Source organism: Lissotriton helveticus, chromosome 11 (assembly GCF_964261635.1).
Source record: "Lissotriton helveticus chromosome 11, aLisHel1.1, whole genome shotgun sequence".
NCBI lineage: Eukaryota > Metazoa > Chordata > Amphibia > Caudata > Salamandridae > Lissotriton > Lissotriton helveticus.
The window spans coordinates 27,832,110-27,854,887 of record NC_136072.1 but is presented as its reverse complement, the minus strand read 5'-3'; the positions used below and the strand labels follow the sequence as shown (position 1 = coordinate 27,854,887).

Genomic DNA, 22,778 nt, shown 5'->3' with positions numbered 1-22,778 from the left:
TCGTCAAAGAGCTCTCCAACCCCAGCGCCGGAAACAACGACATCACACCCTCGCAAGACCTCTGCGACTCACTCGCCTCATTCTTCCCCGGCAAGATCGCCAACATACACAACAGCTTCGGCGCACAGACCATCCACCCAACCACCGAACCAACGCCCCCTACCACCACCCTCTGCAACTGGACCCCGGTCAACACCGAAGACACCACCCACACGATGAACACGATCCACTCCGTCTCCCCTTCCGACCCCTGCCCCCACCACATCTTCAACAAAGCCGGCTCCATCATCGCACCCCAACTCCGGGACATCATCAACACCTCCTTCACCACCGCCACCTTCTCGGAGAGCTGGAAGCATGCCGAGCTCAGCGCCCTCCTGAAGAAACCGACAGCGGACCCCACCGACCTCAAGAATTTCCACCCCATCTCGCTCCTACCTTTTCCTGCCAAAGTCATAGAGAAGACGTCAACATACAGCTCGCCGCATTCCTCGAGACTAACGGATCCCTCGACCCCTCACAGTCCGGTTTCCGAGCTAACCACAGCACCGAGACTGCCCTCATAGCAGCCACCGATGACATAAGATCCCTGCTCGACAATGGGGAAACAGCTGCCCTCATCCTCCTGGACCTCTCTGCAGCGTTCGACACAGTATGCCACCGCACACTGATACAGCGCCTCAGCAACACCGGAATCCAAGAGAAGGCACTGGAGTGGATCATCTCGTTCCTTGCCGGAAGAACCCAAAGAGTCCGCCTCACACCGTTCCTATCCGCAGCCACCGAAGTCATCTGCGGCGTGCCCCAAGGATCCTCGCTCAGCCCCACCCTCTTCAACGTCTACATGAGCCCCCTCGCAGCCATCGCACGCCAACACAACCTGAACATCATTTCCTATGCCAATGACACCCAGCTGATCTTCTCCCTCACCAACGGCCCCTCCACCGCCAGAGCCAGCCTACACAAAGGAATGAAAGACGTCGCCGAGTGGATGAAGAACAGCCGCCTGAAACTGAACTCAGACAAGACGGAAGTCCTCATCCTGGGTTCATCCCCCTCCGCCTGGGACGACTCCTGGTGGCCCCCTGCCCTGGGCACCACCCCCAAGTCGACGGACCATGCACAAAACCTGGGTTTCATCCTGGACTCCTCCCTCTCGATGACCAAACAAGTCAACGCCGTCTCGTCATCCTGTTTCAACACCCTGCGCATGCTCCGAAAGATCTTCCGATGGATCCCCACCGAAACCAGGAAGACGGTCACACAGGCACTCGTCACCAGCCGACTGGACTACGGGAACACCCTCTACGCTGGAACCACTGCCAAACTACAGAAAAGACTCCAGCGCATACAGAACGCCTCCGCACGACTCATCTTGGACATCCCCCACCACAACCACATCTCCGCCCACTTGAGAGACCTGCACTGGCTCCCCATCAGCAAAAGAATCACGTTCAGACTCCTCACCCACGCACACAAGGCTCTCCACGACCTGGGCTCCAAGTACCTCAACGACCGCCTGACCTTCTACACACCCACCCGCCAGCTACGATCGACCAGCCACGCCCTCGCCACTGTACCACTTCTCCTATCTGGCGGCCAAGACATGGAACTCCCTCCCCATCCACCTACGGCTCACCCAGGACCATCTCTCCTTCAGGAAGCAACTCAAGACCTGGGTTTTCGAGCAGTAACAGACCCCTCCCCTCCCAGCGCCTTTAGACCCTAGCGGGTTAGTAGCGCGCTTTATAAATCTGTTGATTGATTTATTGATTGATTGACCTGTTGCCGGTCACTAAAGGCATCTTCAGCCCTGCTTATATTAGTTTATTAAAGAACATATTAAGGCAGAGATAAAAAAAAAAGAAAATAACAAATGTCAACCCACCTCCAATAATGCATCTGGAATCTTCGACAGGAACTGTTTCCCCCATCCACTGACAACCACATGGTCACCTGAAGAAGAAATGTGAATAAGGGGGGGGCAGAGATGTGATTTATGAAATAGATACAGGTGGACAGAGAGAAAGATACAATAATTAATAAAAGAACGCAAATGTGGAAGAAAAATAGCAAGGGACCAGTGGAAGAAGATGGATAACAAAAGGATGAAATATAACATGAATGAGCAAATTTCTAAAAATGAATGAATGACGTTACAACGCATACATTTACAACGCATGCACTTACAACGCAGGTTTTACATCGCAACATCCACTTCAACGCATTCCATTACATTGCATGACACTACATCGCATTTTAAAAAACTAACTTTACAACACATTCCATTACATCGCATACTACCTTTACAACGCATACCATTACAATGCATACCATTACATTGCATTTAAGGTAAGTATTGGATAGTGTAGGGGAAACAATTACTATTCTAACTCCAGTGGGTACAACAGTAGGGTAAGTGTTGGATAGTGTAGGGGTAAAAATGCCTATTCTAACTCCAGGGGGTGCAGCAGTAGGGTAAATGTTGGATAGTGTAGGGGTTAAAAGTTACTTTTCTAACTTCAATGGTATGCATTGTAATGGTATGCATTGTAATGCCTGCGTTGTAGTGACATGCAATGTAGTGTCATGCGTTGTAATGGTATGTGTTGTAATGCCTACGTTGTAGTGCCATGCGTTGTAAATGATGTTGCGATGTAATGCCTGCACTGTAAGTGTAGTGCGATGTAATGGTTGCGTTGTAAAGGTTGTTTCCCGTTAAATATAGATGCAGATCAACAATTAAAAACAAAATTACTAATATGGATTAATACAATGAAAGAATGAACATAGGAAAGAAATAAAGAAGGAAAATGAAGGGGGGACAGAGAGAAATAAAGAAAAATACAAGAAAGAGAGAAAGATGAATAGAATGATGGGAAGAATGGAAGCCAGCAAGCAAGAAAACAAAGAAATAGAAAGCATAAGAATGAAGAAAATAAAACAAGAGCAAGAAACAATAAGAAAGGGAAAAATAATAAAGAGCAATGACCAGAAAAAAAGAACGAATGGTGAAAGAAGAAACAAAGAAAGAAACAAGGAAAGAGCAAGTGTGAGAGAAAGAAAAACGTGGGAGGATGAGAAAAGAGATAGCATGCATGAATAAAAAAGAAAAATGATTAGAAAGGGAACACTTCAAAAGCTAAAAGCAAGCCTATGGGCCTCTGGGCACATAGGAATGAATGGAAAGGTATTCCTTGATTGTGAATCGCACTTTGTAATTCGCAATTAAGGAATATTAAGGAATTTCAGAAAATATTGCAATTCCTACCTACATGGCATTTTGCGAATTCTTAATAGCGATACCCTAAAAATCGCTATTAAGGACTCGCTAAACTACATCTGGCCCCATGTATCAAAATTCACCCGACGATTTATCTTTTGACACGGGCACGAAAGGGTTGATTTGGAACAAGGTCACACATAGTTGTTGCAGCAAATTTTCTCTCTTCCCAGAGCAAGAGATCCGCCTTCTCAGCATTAGGCTTTACGAAGTTCTGGCCCATCCATCCATCTCTGGACAGGTATCAGACAATGAGGCAAGATGGAAGCAGAATCCCGAGCTCGGTCCAGCTGGACCACAGTCTGTCAATCATGCACACATTAGATTTCTCAGCATCCAGAGAAGTGGATAAGACACAGCAGGGGTTGAACATAAAGGTTAAATAACAGTTATATGACGGAATCCCGCGTCCGTTTAGCATGCATGCCTTTACAACGCCGGTATTAATACGAAGCGTTCCTGTACCACATAAGTCGTTATAACGACTTGCCTTAGAGGGCGCTGGATTTTGAAATAGTATAATTTACTATTCCAATTCCAGTCTGCGCAGCAGTAGGGAAGGTGTTGAACTTCAAATCTAACACCACTCGGCCAATGCACCCCCTAAAGCAAGTCATTGTAACGACTTGCTAAACGAATGCATGACAACGACGTATTCGTACTAAAACCGACATTGTAAAGGCACAGACTGATTCCGGCTTCGTAATAAGGGATGCTTCTCCTTAAATAACATCAGCGACTAGGAGGAGCCTTGGAGCTGTTAAATTGTAAAATCTGATTCTCTCGTTTTTTGATTTAAGCTATGCCTCATCCATTTATCACCCCTGCCCTGCTTCTGGCCCGGCTCTTTCCTAGACACCGCATCTGTATAAACATGAGTAGAGTCTAGATTGCGGCATTGTAGGCTGTGTATACATGCAGAGTCAGTGCAAAAGAACAGCTGGTGTCTGCTCAAGGTTTTCAGACAATGGGTAATCCCCAAGTAAAGTTTACTCAGATAGCATATCTTGTTGTTCAGCCTTACGACGTAGTAATTGCACAAGACACAGAGGCTGTCGATTCTTGCCGTTACCTCATTTGTGTGTTTTTCCCAAAGCTCTATTTACCTCTGGGCGTCCCTTGTTTGTGATCTTTTGCTATAAAAACCCATGTAACCCATCGTTCAGTGTGCTTCTCCTAGAGTATCTCTTTGGTGCTTGTGGGATGGGCCCCCATTCATGAATACTAAATAAATGATCCTTGGTTTGTATTTCACTCCAGTGTTGATTCCTCCTTACTTGTTAAGAACCCGTGGACTAACGGGTGACCCTGCACCAGTGGGTTATTTATAATCCACTTCCACAGAGCAACCCTCAGTTACTAGGGATGACTGGTCCCCTTAATAATGGACAATGTCTTTGCAGAAAGGAGCAAAACAAAACCACACCATGCCCTACAAATGGTCTTAACCACTCATTGTGACCTACCACTCCAAAGGCAGTAGAGAGACCAACGAGGAACACACCAACCGCTTCTTCATGGGTTGGTGTAGCTCTGATGTCATCTCCCAAAGACACAAGCACCTACCTGTCGAAAGCCCACCTGCCGGTCATCCATTGGTTCTCCAGACAGAGGATTAGCTATTGGCTTTTCTAAGATTGTGCCACTCCTTGCTTCAATGAGGCTGGGACCATCCCAAAATGAAGTGGCAGATATTCATTAATCCAGTAGTCTTTCCTGCTAATAAAGGATCCATCTTTGGACCGCAACAGGTGGACAGGGGTCAGAAGGAGATCCCGATTTATTGGAGGATGTGAGGAGGCCCCTTGTCCCGCTCTCAACTAGCTAAAACCAGATCATTTCCATTGTGTCCTCAGGCAATGATGGGTACATTTTCTCTACTGTTGTATTTGTATTATTTGTTATCTTTCAATACATTTCTTGATTTTTCTAACAAAAAAGACTGCTGGATGGTTATGAAACTCATAAGAGACTGGAACATCATAGCACCAGAGAGGCTTGGCGGAAGAAAAAAGAAAGAACGAAGAGATGAGTTGATATAATTCCGGGTGTGATGGCTTAGTGCACTAATGCGTCCACAGTAGGGGCCTGTGTTCGAGCTCATGGTTAGAGGTTCGATTCCCGGCATGTTCACTCAGCCTTTCATCCTTCTGAGTTCGATAAAATGAGTACCATTGAGTTGGGTATCACTAAACATATGTTATTTAGCGCCAAGCTGCCCCTGGGTGAACGTGCTTTACAAATACATGTTATGTTATAAAAAGAGAAGTAAATTAAGTTATTTACACAAGTAAGCGACAGAAAAGAAAGTACAGAAATTAAGTAACCGTAGTAAAAAGGCAGAAGAACCACAACAATAAAAGAAAGATGTGATGCAAAGCCAGAAAAACGAAGGAAGAATGGAAGAAAAATGCAGAAATAGGAAAAGACGAAAGAATAGAAAGAAAGAAAAGTAGAAATGAAGGAAGAGATAACAAAACAAGGAATGAAAAATAAGGGAGAGAGTTTGGATCAGATTGTAAGAATGAAAGAAATATGGGCAAGCAAACAATGAAAGAATACAGAAAGATGTGTGGGAGAAGAGAGAAGGACAAAGCAGTAAAATGAAATGTAAAAAAGGAAGGAAGTGGAGAAAGAAGCAAGAGAAAATAGAAGGGGAGGATGAAGGAAATAAAAGCTAAAGTGAAAAAAGAAACAAGTCAGAAGTGAGGGGAAAGAAAAGCGATAAAAAAAAGAAAATAAAGCAAGAAAGAGTAGAGGTCAGAGAGAGATAAAAGAAAGGTGAGCATGAGCGCCCCCCGCTTCGTTCCCTCTCACCTGTCTGCAGGGGGGCCGTGGGGAGGCACACCGGCATGACGTAGTCATTGAGGCGAGGCCTGTCCGCCAGCTCCAGGAGCCCGAGGTCAAACGCAAAGGTGGAGCTGTTGTAGGCCGGATGCAGCAGGATGGACCGGGCGTGGAAGGCCTGCTCGGAGGCATCCCGCCTCAGGGTCCGGTGCTTCCCTGGGAGCAGAGAGGAAGAGAGGGGTCACTCAGAGGCTGTCACTCAGAGGCACTCCCTTAGAGGCACTCACTCAGAGGCACTAACTCAGAGGCTCTCACTCACAGGCACCCACTCAGAGCAACTGACACGGAGGCACTCACTCACAGGCTCTCACTCAGAGACTCTCACTCAGAGGCACTCACTTAGAGCAACTGACACGGAGGCACTCACTCACAGGCTCTCACTCAGAGGCACTCACTCAGAGCAACTGACACGGAGGCACTCACTCACAGGCTCTCACTCAGAGACTCTCACTCAGAGGCACTCACTCAGAGACTCTCACTCAGAGGCACTCACTCACAGGCTCTCACTCAGAGACTCTCACTCAGAGGCACTCACTCAGAGACTCTCACTCAGAGGCACTCACTCACAGGCTCTCACTCAGAGACGCTCACTCAGAGGCACTCACTCACAGGCTCTCACTCAGAGACTCTCACTCAGAGGCACTCACTCAGAGACTCTCACTCAGAGACACTCACTCACAGGCTCTCACTCAGAGACTCTCACTCAGAGGCACTCACTCAGAGCAACTGACACGGAGGCACTCCCTCACAGGCTCTCACTCAGAGACTCTCACTCAGAGGCACTCACTCAGAGACTCTCACTCAGAGGCACTCACTCAGAGACTCTCACTCAGAGACACTCACTCACAGGCTCTCACTCAGAGGCTCTCACTCACAGGCACCCACTCAGAGACTCTCACTCACTCACAGGCTCTCACTCAGAGACTCTCACTCAGAGGCACTCACTCAGAGCAACTGACACGGAGGCACTCCCTCACAGGCTCTCACTCAGAGACTCTCACTCAGAGGCACTCACTCAGAGACTCTCACTCAGAGGCACTCACTCAGAGACTCTCACTCAGAGACTCTCACTCAGAGGCACTCACTCAGAGACTCTCACTCAGAGACACTCACTCACAGGCTCTCACTCAGAGACTCTCACTCAGAGGCACTCACTTAGAGCAACTGACACGGAGGCACTCACTCACAGGCTCTCACTCAGAGGCACTCACTCAGAGCAACTGACACGGAGGCACTCACTCACAGGCTCTCACTCAGAGACTCTCACTCAGAGGCACTCACTCAGAGACTCTCACTCAGAGGCACTCACTCACAGGCTCTCACTCAGAGACTCTCACTCAGAGGCACTCACTCAGAGACTCTCACTCAGAGGCACTCACTCACAGGCTCTCACTCAGAGACGCTCACTCAGAGGCACTCACTCACAGGCTCTCACTCAGAGACTCTCACTCAGAGGCACTCACTCAGAGACTCTCACTCAGAGACACTCACTCACAGGCTCTCACTCAGAGACTCTCACTCAGAGGCACTCACTCAGAGCAACTGACACGGAGGCACTCCCTCACAGGCTCTCACTCAGAGACTCTCACTCAGAGGCACTCACTCAGAGACTCTCACTCAGAGGCACTCACTCAGAGACTCTCACTCAGAGACACTCACTCACAGGCTCTCACTCAGAGGCTCTCACTCACAGGCACCCACTCAGAGCAACTGACACGGAGGCACTCACTCACAGGCTCTCACTCAGAGACTCTCACTCAGAGGCACTCACTTAGAGCAACTGACACGGAGGCACTCACTCACAGGCTCTCACTCAGAGGCACTCACTCAGAGCAACTGACACGGAGGCACTCACTCACAGGCTCTCACTCAGAGACTCTCACTCAGAGGCACTCACTCAGAGACTCTCACTCAGAGGCACTCACTCACAGGCTCTCACTCAGAGACTCTCACTCAGAGGCACTCACTCAGAGACTCTCACTCAGAGGCACTCACTCACAGGCTCTCACTCAGAGACGCTCACTCAGAGGCACTCACTCACAGGCTCTCACTCAGAGACTCTCACTCAGAGGCACTCACTCAGAGACTCTCACTCAGAGACACTCACTCACAGGCTCTCACTCAGAGACTCTCACTCAGAGGCACTCACTCAGAGCAACTGACACGGAGGCACTCCCTCACAGGCTCTCACTCAGAGACTCTCACTCAGAGGCACTCACTCAGAGACTCTCACTCAGAGGCACTCACTCAGAGACTCTCACTCAGAGGCACTCACTCAGAGACTCTCACTCAGAGGCACTCACTCAGAGACTCTCACTCAGAGGCACTCACTCAGAGGCTCTCACTCAGAGGCACTCACTCAGAGGCTCTCATTCAGAGGCACTCACTCACAGGAACTGACTCAGAGGCTCCTACTCAGAGGCACTTACTCAGAGGCTCTCACTCAGAGGCACTCATTTAGAGGCTCTCACTCAGAGGCACTCACTCACAGGAACTGACTCAGAGGCTCTCACTCAGAGGCATTCACTCACAGGCACTCACTCACACGCACTCCCTCTGAGGCTCTCACTCAGAGGCACTCACTCAGAGGCACTCATTTAGAGGCACTCACTCAGAGGCTCTCACTCAGAGGCTCTCACTCAGAGGCACTCATCGGAGACTCTCACTCAGAGGCTTTCACTCAGAGGCACTCACTCACAGGCTCTCACTCAGAGTCACTCACTCACAGGCACTCCCTCTGAGGCTCTCACTCAGAGGCTTTCACTCAGAGGCTCTCACTCAGAGGCTCTAACTCAGAGGCACTCATTCGGAAGCACTCAGTCACATGCACTCACTCTGAAGCACTCACTCAGAGGCTACATCTACTGTTCAAAGGCCTTACTATTTATTCCCTGACTTGAAACAATCGGCCTTTGTAATATAGAGTGTGTGTTTTCTGTTCAGTGTTTGTGTGCCTTTTGTATTGTCATTTTTACCAGCAGGACATAGCACCAGCAGTGGCAAAACAGTTCAGGCTAGGCTAAGAAGAACATTTATCACTTTATTTCAATTTCCTTACAGGTCACCAATATTAACGCTGGATATGTCTTGCATTTTTAATATTGTGTTCTTTTTCAGATTACTAAGTAGAATACTTAGTGGGTATTGTATACTGTGCATGATATCTTGGCATGCTTATCACACAGTAGTACTACTTGTACATACATCACTTTTTAATCATTTATTTACTTTGGTTAATTCTTCGACATTTGCACGATATTATAGTGAGTACAGAAGGGATCTTGCTTGATCCTGAAGAAGAAGCCTGCGGCTTCGAAACATGTTGACAGACTCAGGAGGGACCGCTCATTAAGACATTACACCTCCAACCCACCTTTTAACCGTACCAGCTCCAAGGAATATTAAAGTTGTTTAGTCAATAAGAGCCATGTACTTTTTAGTTCACTCCTTCACTCACTCCTGACCTTTCCACTCACTTTCCTACATGAAACATGTAGGAAAGACCCCAATGAAGCATGACACCAAGGGACCTTTTGGTGTGTGGGGAGTATTTAAACAAACACTGTGTGCTTCCCACCACTGTAGGACACACACACAATCTGTGAGTACGTGAATTCAAATCTATCTGAGGGTGGATCTTTATGTTTTTTTATACATTTCGAAAGGAATACATATCCACCTCCAGTGCTCCTTTTGAGCACTACCTCTCCACTCCCCTGATGGGTGTTGAAGCACTTTTTTGGCGAGTGGCACGCTACTCCGGGACCAATAAAGAGCTGTTTGTACATTAGACTATTATAAGAAAAGGTAGCCCGAGTGGCAATAACTGCATCAGCAGTGCAAGCTTCCCTGACACAAAGGATAGTTACAGGACAGGTGTCACACACAGAACATGTGCACCATGTGCATCAGCAGTGCAAGCTTCCCTGACACAAAGGATAGTTACAGGACAGGTGTCACACACAGAACATGTGCACCATGTGCATCAGCAGTGCAAGCTTCCCTGACACAAAGGATAGTTACAGGACAGGTGTCACACACAGAACATGTGCACCATGTGCATCAGCAGTGCAAGCTTCCCTGACACAGAGGATAATTACAGCTCCTGTCACTGTCCCTTGTGTTAGTGAATCTTGCACTGCTGCTGCATGTGGTGCACCTGCTCTGTGTATGTGTGATCGATCATGCGCTGCTGCCACCGATCCTGTCACTATCCTTTGTGTCAGGGAAGCTTGCACTGCTGATGCACATGGTGCACATGTTCTGTGTGTGACACCTGTCCTGTAACTATCCTTTGTGTCAGGGAAGCTTGCACTGCTGATGCACATGGTGCACATGTTCTGTGTGTGACACCTGTCCTGTAACTATCCTTTGTGTCAGGGAAGCTTGCACTGCTGATGCACATGGTGCACATGTTCTGTGTGTGACACCTGTCCTGTAACTATCCTTTGTGTCAGGGAAGCTTGCACTGCTGATGCACATGGTGCACATGTTCTGTGTGTGACACCTGTCCTGTAACTATCCTTTGTGTCAGGGAAGCTTGCACTGCTGATGCACATGGTGCACATGTTCTGTGTGTGACACCTGTCCTGTAACTATCCTTTGTGTCAGGGAAGCTTGCACTGCTGATGCACATGGTGCACATGTTCTGTGTGTGACACCTGTCCTGTAACTATCCTTTGTGTCAGGGAAGCTTGCACTGCTGATGCACATGGTGCACATGTTCTGTGTGTGACACCTGTCCTGTAACTATCCTTTGTGTCAGGGAAGCTTGCATTGCTGATGCACATGGTGCACATGTTCTGTGTGTGACACCTGTCCTGTAACTATCCTTTGTGTCAGGGAAGCTTGCATTGCTGCTGCATACATTGCACCTTTTCCTGTGTGTGTGATCGAGCAGGCGCGGCTGCCACCGATCCTGTAACTGTAGATAGCTAGATAGACTGACAACATAAGGGTGGCCTGACAGCAAAAGGTGTCTGTAGCCAGGCCTAAAAGAATTCACAAAACGTTCACATAATTACACCTGAAAGTGGAGTCTGGTACTGGTTTCCAGTCATAACCTGAAAATGAATCTGCACCTATGCGGGCATGATGTAGGTTTACGACTTTATCTGTGAATCAGGACCCTGCATTTTGTTTGAAGTGTCTAAATGTGCGCTAAATATCATCAGATGGATTTCCATGCATTTATCAGGAATTTTTATAATGAGAGAAAAGTGGAAATACCAATACCAATACCACATTCTTGCGGGAAACATCCTTTACAACGCAACCATCTCAACGCACTACTATTAAAATGAAACGATTACAACGCAGGATCCATTACAACGCATGCCATTACAACGTAAGAATGGGTAAGTATTTAATTTAATCATAACCCCTACACCAGCAAACTCTTACCCTACTATTACTCCCCCCTGGAGTTAGAATAGTAATTTTAACCCCTACACTATCCAACACTTACCCTATAAATTACGTACCCATACTTACGTTGTAATGGCATGCGTCGTAATGGCATGCGTTGTAATGAAGCCTGCGTTGTAAAAAATTCATTGTAATGGCATGCGTTGTGAAAGCATACGTTGTAGTGACATACATCTATTCTTGCTCAAGAAATCCTAGCCTGTTACCAGCAGGAAAGCGCTGGAGGTAACACACACCTATATAACGAAAAACAGTGGAGGAACTGTGGGCCACAGTATCAAGAAAGGGAGATACATTATCGCCGCTTTTATCGGCAGGAAACTGCCGCTAAAGCGGCGATAATGGGCTTGATAATATGCCCTTGTGAATTCCCATAGAAGCCCAGGAGCTGGTGTTAACCTGGGCTTCTATGGGAATTCACAAGGCCCTATTATCAAGCCCATTATCGCCGCTTTATCGGCAGTTTCCTGCCGATAAAAGCAGCGATAATGTATCGCCCTTTTTTGATAATATGGCCCTATAGCCTTGTTATTTCCCTCTTTCAATCTAAGTTTGCAGTAATGTCATGATTAAGGATTGTAGTAAGATACTTATTGGAATAGAGACACTACTACTACCTGCCCTATCTGTCCGTCTGAAGCCTTCCGTCGACGGAATACTTAAGGTCCGCCCTACCTCCAATGAAGGTTGTGAGGGCATGGCGTCTGCGACAGCGTACCCTGCCAACCCAACTCTATATTGGGTCATTAGCAACTGGTAATAGTCACACTGCAGCAAAGTCTATTTCCAGTGGGGACCAGTATGCAGATACATGCTGGGGCTAACATATGACAATTTTCTGTGCAAGGAAAAGGCATATCTGCATTTTTGATGCAAGAATGCCACTTTTTTTCTAAATAGGAAATATCAATAATAGGCATGTTAACCCACTTAACCCACATTTAAAACCACATTTTGGATTTTCATCGTTTCCTATATGAATGCTTTAGAGATGCCCAAATTCTCATGTATTTGTATTTCTGAACACAACTCACCCAGGATAATTGTGAATGAAGACGCGTTTCTGATGTCAGAGGGATGCACCACAGGGTTGTCTATGTCCAAGGGGTGGTGAAGGCAGTGAGCCGCTGTCAGAACCCAGTGAGCCCCTGCAAAGCAAGAAGGACATGAGGATATATCACTCATAAGGTGGGGGGCCTGCTCTATGAAGCATCAGTGGCTAACACACTCTCATGCAGAGCAGAGCTTAGAGTACTGTTCATCCATCAAACACCACCATCTTAATTAATCTTTTGTTCTTTCTAACAAGTGCTGTTATTACCCATCTCCATAGTATTCTTCAATCTACCTCAGAAGGATGAAATGCAGAGTTGCCTGACTGAGATTCAAGCCACTAACTTGCAGGGTACTTACAGATCTCTACAATAAGCACTCAACCCCATGGGCTGTCTTACCTATTCCTCTCTGTCTGTATTGCAGCCAAGACAGTGTGGTCTCCAAAAACCTCTAGGCTTGTCCTCCAGCTGCAAATGAGTTTCTGCCAATAAAGCCACTTGCCATCAAGTTAAAAAGGCAGATTGCTTACCATGTGATTCCTCTACAATGCACCTCATCTCTGTTTTGTTGTGAACAAATCATCTTCTTGACTCCCAAGTTTTATATGTGTAATATGTTCTCCCTGTTGTATGAGGCCCCACACGCCTGTCATCATTTCCTGGTCTCTGCAAATCTGGTTTCCTCTGGCATCATCATGATGGTGGCATGTACAGTCCTTTAAGGTGGATTATGTAGGGTGCTGTGGTGGTGAAGCAGCACACCTTGTTTACACTGATTGTAATTTTCCCCCCAGTAGTTATACTGGCCTTAGCACCATGCAGCTAGTGCAAATTGGATTTTTTCTTTGTAAATCTATGCACTTATCAGTGCAAAATAACACAATAAGACTTTCTGCTGCTCTCTGGAGCTCGATCAATAAGCATTGGTAAAACCTGTAGGGTGACCTTCGGGCCTCAGTATCTCAAGCCATTACTAGCTGTCCCTCATGAGACAGAAGCAACATCTTGAAGACTTTAACAAGACAACAGCCCTGCAAGACATTACTAGAAGTCCCACTCCAGTCAGAAGCAACTGCCTACAGTCTTTCAAAAAGCTGCATAACCTCAAATCATTACTCAATGTCCCTCTCGAGTCATAAGCAACTGCATACAAAGACTTTCAAAAGCTGCAGTACCTCAAGTCATTACAAGATGTCCCTCTCTAGTCATAAGCAACTGCATACAAAGACTTTCAAAAAGCTGCAGTACTTCAAGTCATCACTAGATGTCCTTCTCGAGTCATAAGCAACTGCATACAAAGTCTTTCAAAAACCTGCAGTACCTCAATTCATCACTAGATGTCCCTCTCGAGGCAGAAGCAACTGCTTAGTCTTTCAAAAAGCTGCAGAACCTCAAGTCATCACTAGATGTCACTCTGAAGTCAGATCCAACTGCTTGCAGTCTTTCAAAAAGCTGCAGTACCTCAAGTCATCACTAGATGTCACTCTGGAGTCAGATCCTACTGCTTTCAAAGTCTTCACAAATGTTTAGTATCTCAAGTTGCTGCTAAATGCCCTTAAGTCAAATGCAACTACTTGAACTATCTTTCACGAAGCAAAGGGGGTGTGACTTCAACATATATATTTGCATATAAGCTTTTGCACCTCTAATGATTTGGACATCTTTTCCATAGGCGAAATAAATGTTCTATAGCTGGGTTACGACGATAAATCAATATTCCAACCTTCAATAAATGTATTGCAAGGGAACACTGTGATGCCTCCAGCCGGCCTGGGGTTGCTTGTAGTCCGGTCTGGCGGGGTCCTCACCTAACAGTCAGGGGCGGTCTCTTCCCATGTATCAGGAGCAGGGTCAGTACTGATTTGCATAAGGTGAGCCTTTGTCTGACGTACATGGGTGGTAAAAATGAAGGACTGGAATGCGGCCCTGAGCGATTGTTAGAGACAGATTAATTCAATCATTCCATGCATCACCTTGTTGTTGCAGTAACTATTCCAAGGCCAGATAATGATGACAAGTCAATATTGTAACTTTCAATAAATGTCTTTATTGCTTCGGAACGCTGACACCCTTATATACGTAGGTCCAAGCAGTCACTGGAACTAACAAGTTCCTTCAAACCCATTTTTAGCTGACTACTTCTAACTAGGTAGTCGTCTCCCAGCAAATTGTGGTTGCTTGTAGTGAGAGGATAGGTTGTGGATAAACTGGACTCTTCCATTGTCCTGCGTTGTGTAAGGAAGAAGCAAAAAGACCACTGAACACCTCAATGAAAAATACATTCGGCCAAATGCCCTCCTATGTATGTATATGTATTTACTTTCACTATGATTTTTTGGAAAACATGAAGCCGACAAGACATTCATAAACCTGCACTACCACAACCTGCCACTGGAGGTTTCTCTTGTGCCAAATGCCACTGCTTAAAAAGTCTTTCACAAACCTGCAGTACTTCAAGTGGTCGCTAGATGTCGCTCTCTGGTCAGATGCGAATTGGTTGAAATGTACTTCATAAAGCTGCAGTACCTCAAGGCATACTAGTTGCCGCCCTTCTTGATGATTCTACAGCATAAAAAGTCTTTCACAAAGTTGCAATACTTCAAGTGGTCACTAGATGGCCCTCTTGGGTCAGATCCAACTGCTTGTCTCTTTCTTTCACTAACTAGTGGGAATTCTGCAGCATATCAGGGACGATACAAAATAAGTGATGGGTGGAATGCTAGATGCTAAGGCTAGAATCTCAGCCACTGGTAATTACTCGGGCCGCATCCAGTCCATCGTTATTTTCTACACCATACCACCTCAGTTTGGACCATGCAATATGCAAATCAGTCTTGACCCAGCTCCAGTAAGAACAGTCTAGCCCAGACTGCAGGTCAGGTTCTTTCTGAACTGGAACACAAGCAAACCAAAACCACTTCCACTTTGATTGGAGCTCTTGAGTTGAGTGTAACTTGTTTCTAGTTTCACAGTGAGCACGGGACTCACGTCTGGGCTTACCCATCGAGCCTAGGGCGTCACACTGAAGTATACAAAAAAGTGATGGGTGCAAAGCTTAAATTAATCTCAGCCACTGGTTAATACTCGGGCCACATCCCAGTCTATTGTTATTTTGCCTACCATGCCACCTCAGTTTGGACCACTCCATATGCAAATCAGTCTTGATACTTAACCAATAGAAACAATCTGTCCTGAACTGGCGGGCAGGGCCTTCCTGAACCAGTAACCCAAGACCAGCTTTGCCCTGATTGGGGCTTTTCAGTCATGTGTAGCTTGGTTTCAATGGCACAGTGAGCACGGGTGTAATGAAACTTGAGCCCCCCACGGCAAAGTATATAGAAGCAAACCCCATGCTCCAGACCCAGTCAGAATTTGCCAGGCCAGGGGCCTGCCACTCGTGCACAGTGCCAGAGGGGACCCCCTGGCATTCAGGGGCTTCCTGTACTGCGGGGGATGCGGGCCTATTGTTACACCATTGCAGGATCCGCGTCTGGGCATACTGAGGTAACAGGGCCCATTCACTATTCAAAATTCATTTGCAAGCACTGGATGAAACACTGCAGGCCAGAGAGTCAATGGAATGTAAACAAGTTGATACAGTAGACATTTTGACCCAGCTCATACTTTACTCCTTCTCTTTTATGCATGTGTCATCTTATTATTCTCCCAAGATATGCCTTTGACCCGCAGCTCATCAGTTTCTGCTTCCCGCGGCTTACCAATCAATGAGCCACCGCAGAAGGGACGGCCATCTTGAACCATCATGGCGATCCAGGGTGAAATGCCTTTCTTGGCATAGGTTCCTCCAGCAATCCTGGCAAGGGCACTCCTGGTGAACCTGGGGCTTCCACACACTGAAACCAGTAGGAATGCAAAGGGTTAGTACCACAGGGGCAAATTCCAAAGGGACCGCCATGCACATAGGTTTGGGCTGATAAGTGATCGCTGAGAAAGCAAGTGCAGTCAATAAATACCATAAAAACCTGTGAATTTTTAAACATTTAGGGACATAATGGGAATTGTGTCGCAGCTCTTGATGCACTGCACTGTGTGTCAGGGAAAGGGCCGGATGGCACCAAACCGTATGTATCCAATACTGTGCATTCCTGGCCTTTCTCCTGCGCTGGCTCTGTTTTGGGTAGCCTGGCGTCAACGCAGGCTCCCTTGAACCATGGTGCAATGGTGCCTGTATTGCATGCAGAGTTGTTTTTCTACAGGAAGGCACACCTTCCTGCACAAAAACAATCCCCTGAGGCAGAATGCAGCACACATAGAAAGAGGAAAGAACTAGGAGAAATAAAGATATTTCTCCTCGCTACGCCTCACCTGAGGAGACATATCTTTTGGTGCATTCCCCCAGATTTGGTAAAACCATGGGATTTGCGTGGGACAGCGGTTAATTTGTAAAAAAATAAACGCTGTGGGTCTTGTTAGGAGGCAGCTTGCACCAGCCAATGTCTCCTATTAGTGCCGCCTAAAACAGAACCAACTATTAACAATGAAGGTGGGGAGAGGATGTGGGTAATGGCCAGAGATGCTGACTTCCGAGCTGGGGAACCAGGTTCGAGTCTCAGCGTCGACTCAACATCCTGTGATTCTGGACAAATCACATAGGGCCTCATTACGATGTTGGTTCGAGTTGCCTCCGACTGACACCGTTTCTACGTGGGAACCGGCCGACCACAGTTCAGCGGTTCCGTACACCTAATTACGTTACGACCGCACATGGTGCGGTTGCAAACTCCCATTTCAATTGTTGAGCTTGTGTGGCGGGCGGAAACCGCCTGTAGTACAAGCTCCCATTGAGAAATGGGAGTTTGTGTAAATTCCTGCACCATACGGCAGGCACCGTGACGGTGCAAGGATTTTCAAGGGGGCACCATAGTACTTAAGGGCAGTCTGTGTACGTAAAGGCAGCCAGTGTATGTAAGGGCAGACGGCATACGTAAGGTCAGTCTGTTACGTAAAGGCAGCCGGTGTATGTAAGGGCAGACAGCGTACGTAAGGGCAGTCTTTGTAGGTAAGGGAAGTCTAAGCAATGAATGTGTTATATCCTGGCTATGTACGGATGTTACTCATATCTTAACCAGCTCCTAGCTGCTCAGCCAGTGTGAGTGTTCTGCGTGGGATGTTGGTGTGATGGACATGCATGGAATGTGTGAGTGTTCTGCGTGGGATGTTGGTGTGATGGACATGCATGGAATGTGTCAGTGTTCTGCGTGGGATGTTGGTGTGATGGACATGCATGAAATGTGTCAGTGTTCTGCGTGGAATGTTGGTGTGATGGACATGCATGGAATGTGTGAGTGTTCTGCGTGGGATGTTGGTGTTATGAACATGCATGGAATGCGTGAGTGTTCTGCATGGGATGTTGCTGTGATGAACATGCATGGAATACATGAGTGTTCTGCGTGGGATGTTGGTGTGATGGACGTGCATGGAATGCGTGTGTGTTCTGCATGGGATGTTGGTGTGATGGACATGCATGGACTGTGTGAGTGTTCTGCGTGGGATGTTGGTGTGATGGGCATGCATGGAATGTGTGTGTGTTCTGCGTGGGATGTTGGTGTGATGGGCATGCATGGAATGTGTGAGTGGTCTGCGTGGGATGTTGGTGTGATGGACGTGCATGGAATGTGTGAGTGTTCTTCATGGGATGTTGGTGTGATGAACATGCATGGAATGTGTGAGTGTTCTGCGTGGGATGTTGGTGTGATGAACATGCATGGAATGTGTGTGTGTTCTGCGTGGGATGTTGGTGTGATGAACATGCATGGAATCTGTGAGTGTTCTGCGTGGGATGTTGGTGTGATGGGCATGCATGGAATGTGTGTGTGTTCTGCGTGGGATGTTGGTGTGATGGGCATGCATGGAATGTGTGAGTGTTCTGCGTGGGATGTTGGTGTGATGGGCATGCATGGAATGTGTGAGTGGTCTGCGTGGGATGTTGGTGTGATGGACATGCATGGAATGTGTGAGTGTTCTTAGTGGGATGTTGGTGTGATGAACATGTTTCAAATGTGTGATTGTTCTGCATGGGATGTTGGTGTGATGGACATGCATGGAATGTGTGTGTGTTCTGCGTGGGATGTTGGTGTGATGAACATGCATGGAATGTGTGAGTGTTCTGCGTGGGATGTTGGTGTGATGGACATGTGTGGAATGTGTGAGTGTTCTTAGTGGGATGTTGGTGTGAGGAACATGCATGGAATGTGTGAGTGTTCTGCGTGGGATGTTGGTGTGATGGACATGCATGGAATGTGTGTGTGTTCTGCGTGGGATGTTGGTGTGAAGAACATGCATGGAATGTGTGAGTGTTCTGCGTGGGATGTTGGTGTGATGGACATGCATGGAATGTGTGAGTGTTCTGGATGGGATGTTGGTGTGATGGACATGCATGGAATGTGTGTGTGTTCTGCGTGGGATGTTGGTGTGATGGACATGCATGGAATGTGGGTGTTCTGCATAGGATGTTGGTGTGATGGGCATGCATGGAATGTGTGAGTGTTCTTAGTGGGATGTTGGTGTGATGAACATGCATGGAATGTGTGAGTGTTCTGCGTGGGATGTTGGTGTGATGAACATGCATGAAATGTGTGAGTGTTCTGCGTGGGATGTTAGTGTGATGGACATGCATATTAATTGTGGGTTTCTAAAGCGCTAGAATTGACTCCCGAAGGAGTATCTCTGCGCTGTAGACCGCTGGGAAACCCGTCCTGGCTTTCCATGTGAGATGGTCCCTACTGGGTATCTCCAAGGTGAAACCAGGCATCCCCTGCGTATGTGGGGGTGTCGTGTTTTGGCAGCTCCTGAGTTAGCGTTTAGCACAGCTACACGGTCTTTTCTGTTAACTTGACCAAAACGAACGGGGGCCATTTTGAATCCCTCTGACTTCCGTTTCCTATGAACACGCTGCCTCGTGGTCAGTGTGCCCTTTCGTCCTTTCTCGATACCCATGGTCACTATTCTGCTCGGCAACAGGCTATTTTTAGTACTGGTCAAGCGCACATGCGCACTATGCATCAACTGGTCACTCTTTAGGAATGTTCACACTAACTGACCAGTGCCGTTGAACTCCTCCCACGTGCTGGCTGTGTTCCAAAAATGACCTTATATGTACCTAAAATGTGTAACTTGTAACCGCCTATCTTTTTATTGCTATTAAACTATATAAAAGAGGTCGCGCACCGATGTTCGGTGTGCTACTTCTTACATTGCCGAAGGGTGCTGTAGGAATGTATCACCACCCCATGGGGTCTTAATAAACTTGTCTTTTACCTTTTCCAGTGTCCGTGCCAACTTCTATACTAAGGCGTTCGAGAGTTTAGCAGAGTATGTAGGCCTGATTTGAACCCAACACCACAATTGGCGACCACGAAGGGACTCATCGGCGACTCGGATGCCCGAAGGAGAGGTCGTGACGAAGGTCAGGAAACTCGCCATGGACGCGTACGCTGCCACTGAGTGACCCGAGTCTTGGCACCCACGGTGTGTTTTCCCTTCCTTCTGATCTGACCTTCCAGGTGGCGCCGGTCCTCGACTGAGATTCTGATCTTGGATTGTCGTGATGTGCCGTTTTGGCTGATTTGATCACAGAACTTGGCAGTTGGACTTTGGACGTTTGAAAATATTTGGTAAGCTTTTGAGCGGTGAGGTAGTCTACTGACACTTACTGTGGCTTTTTGAAACTTTGAATTTGAATTTGAATTTGTTAGCTAACGTTTTGAATCTTTGAATTTGAATTTGAATATGTGAAGTGCACCTCACATAGGCAGGCATGTAGGGATATTTCTCTGATTTATTTGATTTGAACGGTACACCGCGTTAGGTGACATTTTTGTAGTATCACATTTTCGTGGTACTTTTTGGAACATGCCTGTTTTTAGCACACTCCGTAGGATGTGCTGTTCTGAAAATGGTACCAATTATCGATTAAGTGAAAAGCAGCCGGCTCCCCCAGAGGGGACTCCAAATCGTGAAATGTATGTCAAATTCGGTATTCCACCTATAATGTATAGTACATTATGGCATAAGTATACTAAGACTGATCGTGAATTACAGTGGCCGCTATATGGGTCGTTTGACCTTCGAAAGGTACAGTATGTAGAGCAGTGTTTGTTTCAGCGAAGGTCTAGACAAGATATGTTTGATTGTGTGCGTATGTGGGAGAAAGAGGTGCGTGAACGAGCGAAGCGTGAGGAAGCCTTGGCGGAGAAAGTGCAGCGGAAGGCTGCACATGACAAAGCTTTACAGCTACAGGAGAAGGAATTACAGGAAAAGAAAGTGAGGGAGAGACGAGAACGCAATTTACAGGTTAATGGTCAATTCCCTATCAGGCGTCCTCTTTATCCAGTCCTTACTAATGAAACAGATGATTTTTCATTACTAGATCGTTGTCCGCCTCCGTACATCGTACCTACGGCTCCGAACGAGGACTCGGACGAGGATAGTGATCGAACACAGCGTACCAGGTTACATGCGGAATGAGCTGCGGAATTACGTTCATTTGCACGAAAACTAAATATTAATACTGTTACTGTTTCTGACGTTACTGAACAAATGGAACAGTGGCCTGATAAGGAACGACTGTATTTTTTAGATCATTTTGGAGATGAAGTTGTTGAGCGGTATAGAAAATATTCTCTCGAGTTAGAACCAAAGGAGATATCCAAGGGTCGTGAGAATTTTCGTAAAGGTCTTTTTGTTCTTTCAGATGCGGACGACTTCTTCAAGCGTTTGATTGAACTGCGTAATGAGGCGACACGACTACGGGAGTTGGAAAAGTCGAAGAATTCGTCTACGTCCGGAGCGACGGGGATATCCAAAGAATGCCCTATCTTTGAAACAGATAAGATCGCTGCGATTAATGTTAGACCTATGCGAGAAGCTGCGCCTTTATATGTCCCTCATAAAGGGGATGGCACAGATGATGATAAAAGATCCAAAGACGCGAAAGGGTATTTTGTATATAATTGGGTTTATACGCCTTGGAATAGAGCAGATGTCATGGCGCTTAAGAATGCTTTACCTGATCCCCGTAAAAACCCTGCGGCTTTCTATGAAAATGTTGAAAGTGCAATTTCTTCATGTATCATGACGTTAGTTGATATTGATCTATTTTTCGGGTTGATATTGCCCCCTGATATGTGGAGAGCGATTCGTAGGTTTGATGACCTCACGACTCTCGGGGCCACTTGGAAAGATCTTGTTCAGGCTGATTTAGATAGAGAACCAGCATGTAAGCCGTGTCAATTAATATTAGACCTTCCAGGGGCCATACTAACAAAACTAAAGACTCTTGCTCCCGCTAAAAAGATTGATTGGACTATATTAGCCTCTTGTAAGCAGAAAGCGGATGAATCAGTTTCCGATTTTTTCCCTCGCTTCGAGGAAGCGTTCCATGATTACAGTGGTCAATTATTGACAGAAGATACTGGCAGGCATTTATTCGTTGATAAGTATGTGGCTAATCTCCTACCGGAGATTGCGAAACGATTGAAAGCGAGTGAAAGTTCATGGACCACAGCAACCCCTGCTTCTTTATTGACTATGGCTCAATATTATGAAAGACAGGAATTAGAGGCAAAAGAAAGTAGTGAAAAGAAAGCAAAGGATTTGAATACGAAGGTAATGTTAGCCCAGGTTCAGGCTACGAGAGGAAATAACAGAGGAGGGCGAGGATCATACAGTAATGCTCCTCCCCCTCGTTCTGACATTTCTGTGAATCAATGTGCATACTGCAAACAGTTTGGGCATTGGATTGCAGACTGTCCGGTGTTTCGAGAGCAGCGTAATTTGAGGGGACGAGGAAGTGGAAGGTCTAGGAATTATTATGGAGGGTCAAGAGGAGGTTATGGCACGAATGATCGAGGAGGCTATGGTACGAATGATCGTGGAGGATATGGAGCAAGGGGTCGTGGTCAGTCTGATTATAATACGTTTGATAACCGCAATCAATATCAGATAAATGAGGGTGGTCCTGCTGAACCACGAGATGAGCATTATGCATAGGATTGCGTAGGATGGGGTGTGGAATCGGTTGAGGTACCAGTTGATCAAAGGGGTCCATACATAGAAGCACATGTTCTGGGTTCCACTGATCAATTTCTGGTCGATACAGGAGCTACTCGTAGCGCTTTGTCCAAATACTTGGTTCCAAGGGCTCC

The 22,778-nt window shown here is 46.7% G+C and overlaps 1 protein-coding gene across 1 annotated transcript in view; it reads right to left on the bottom strand.

The window, feature by feature from the left end:
* The window catches only part of MASP1 (MBL associated serine protease 1), a 459,649-nt gene that overhangs the window by 52,705 nt on the left and 384,166 nt on the right, over window positions 1–22,778 (bottom strand). Inside the window, exons 11-14 of the mRNA XM_078666144.1 lie at window positions 16,332–16,466; window positions 12,592–12,705; window positions 6,101–6,286; window positions 1,889–1,956 (exon numbers count right to left, since the gene is read on the bottom strand). Of these exons, the coding sequence (XP_078522270.1) occupies window positions 1,889–1,956; window positions 6,101–6,286; window positions 12,592–12,705; window positions 16,332–16,466 (503 nt within the window). The remainder of the gene's footprint in view (window positions 1–1,888; window positions 1,957–6,100; window positions 6,287–12,591; window positions 12,706–16,331; window positions 16,467–22,778) is intronic.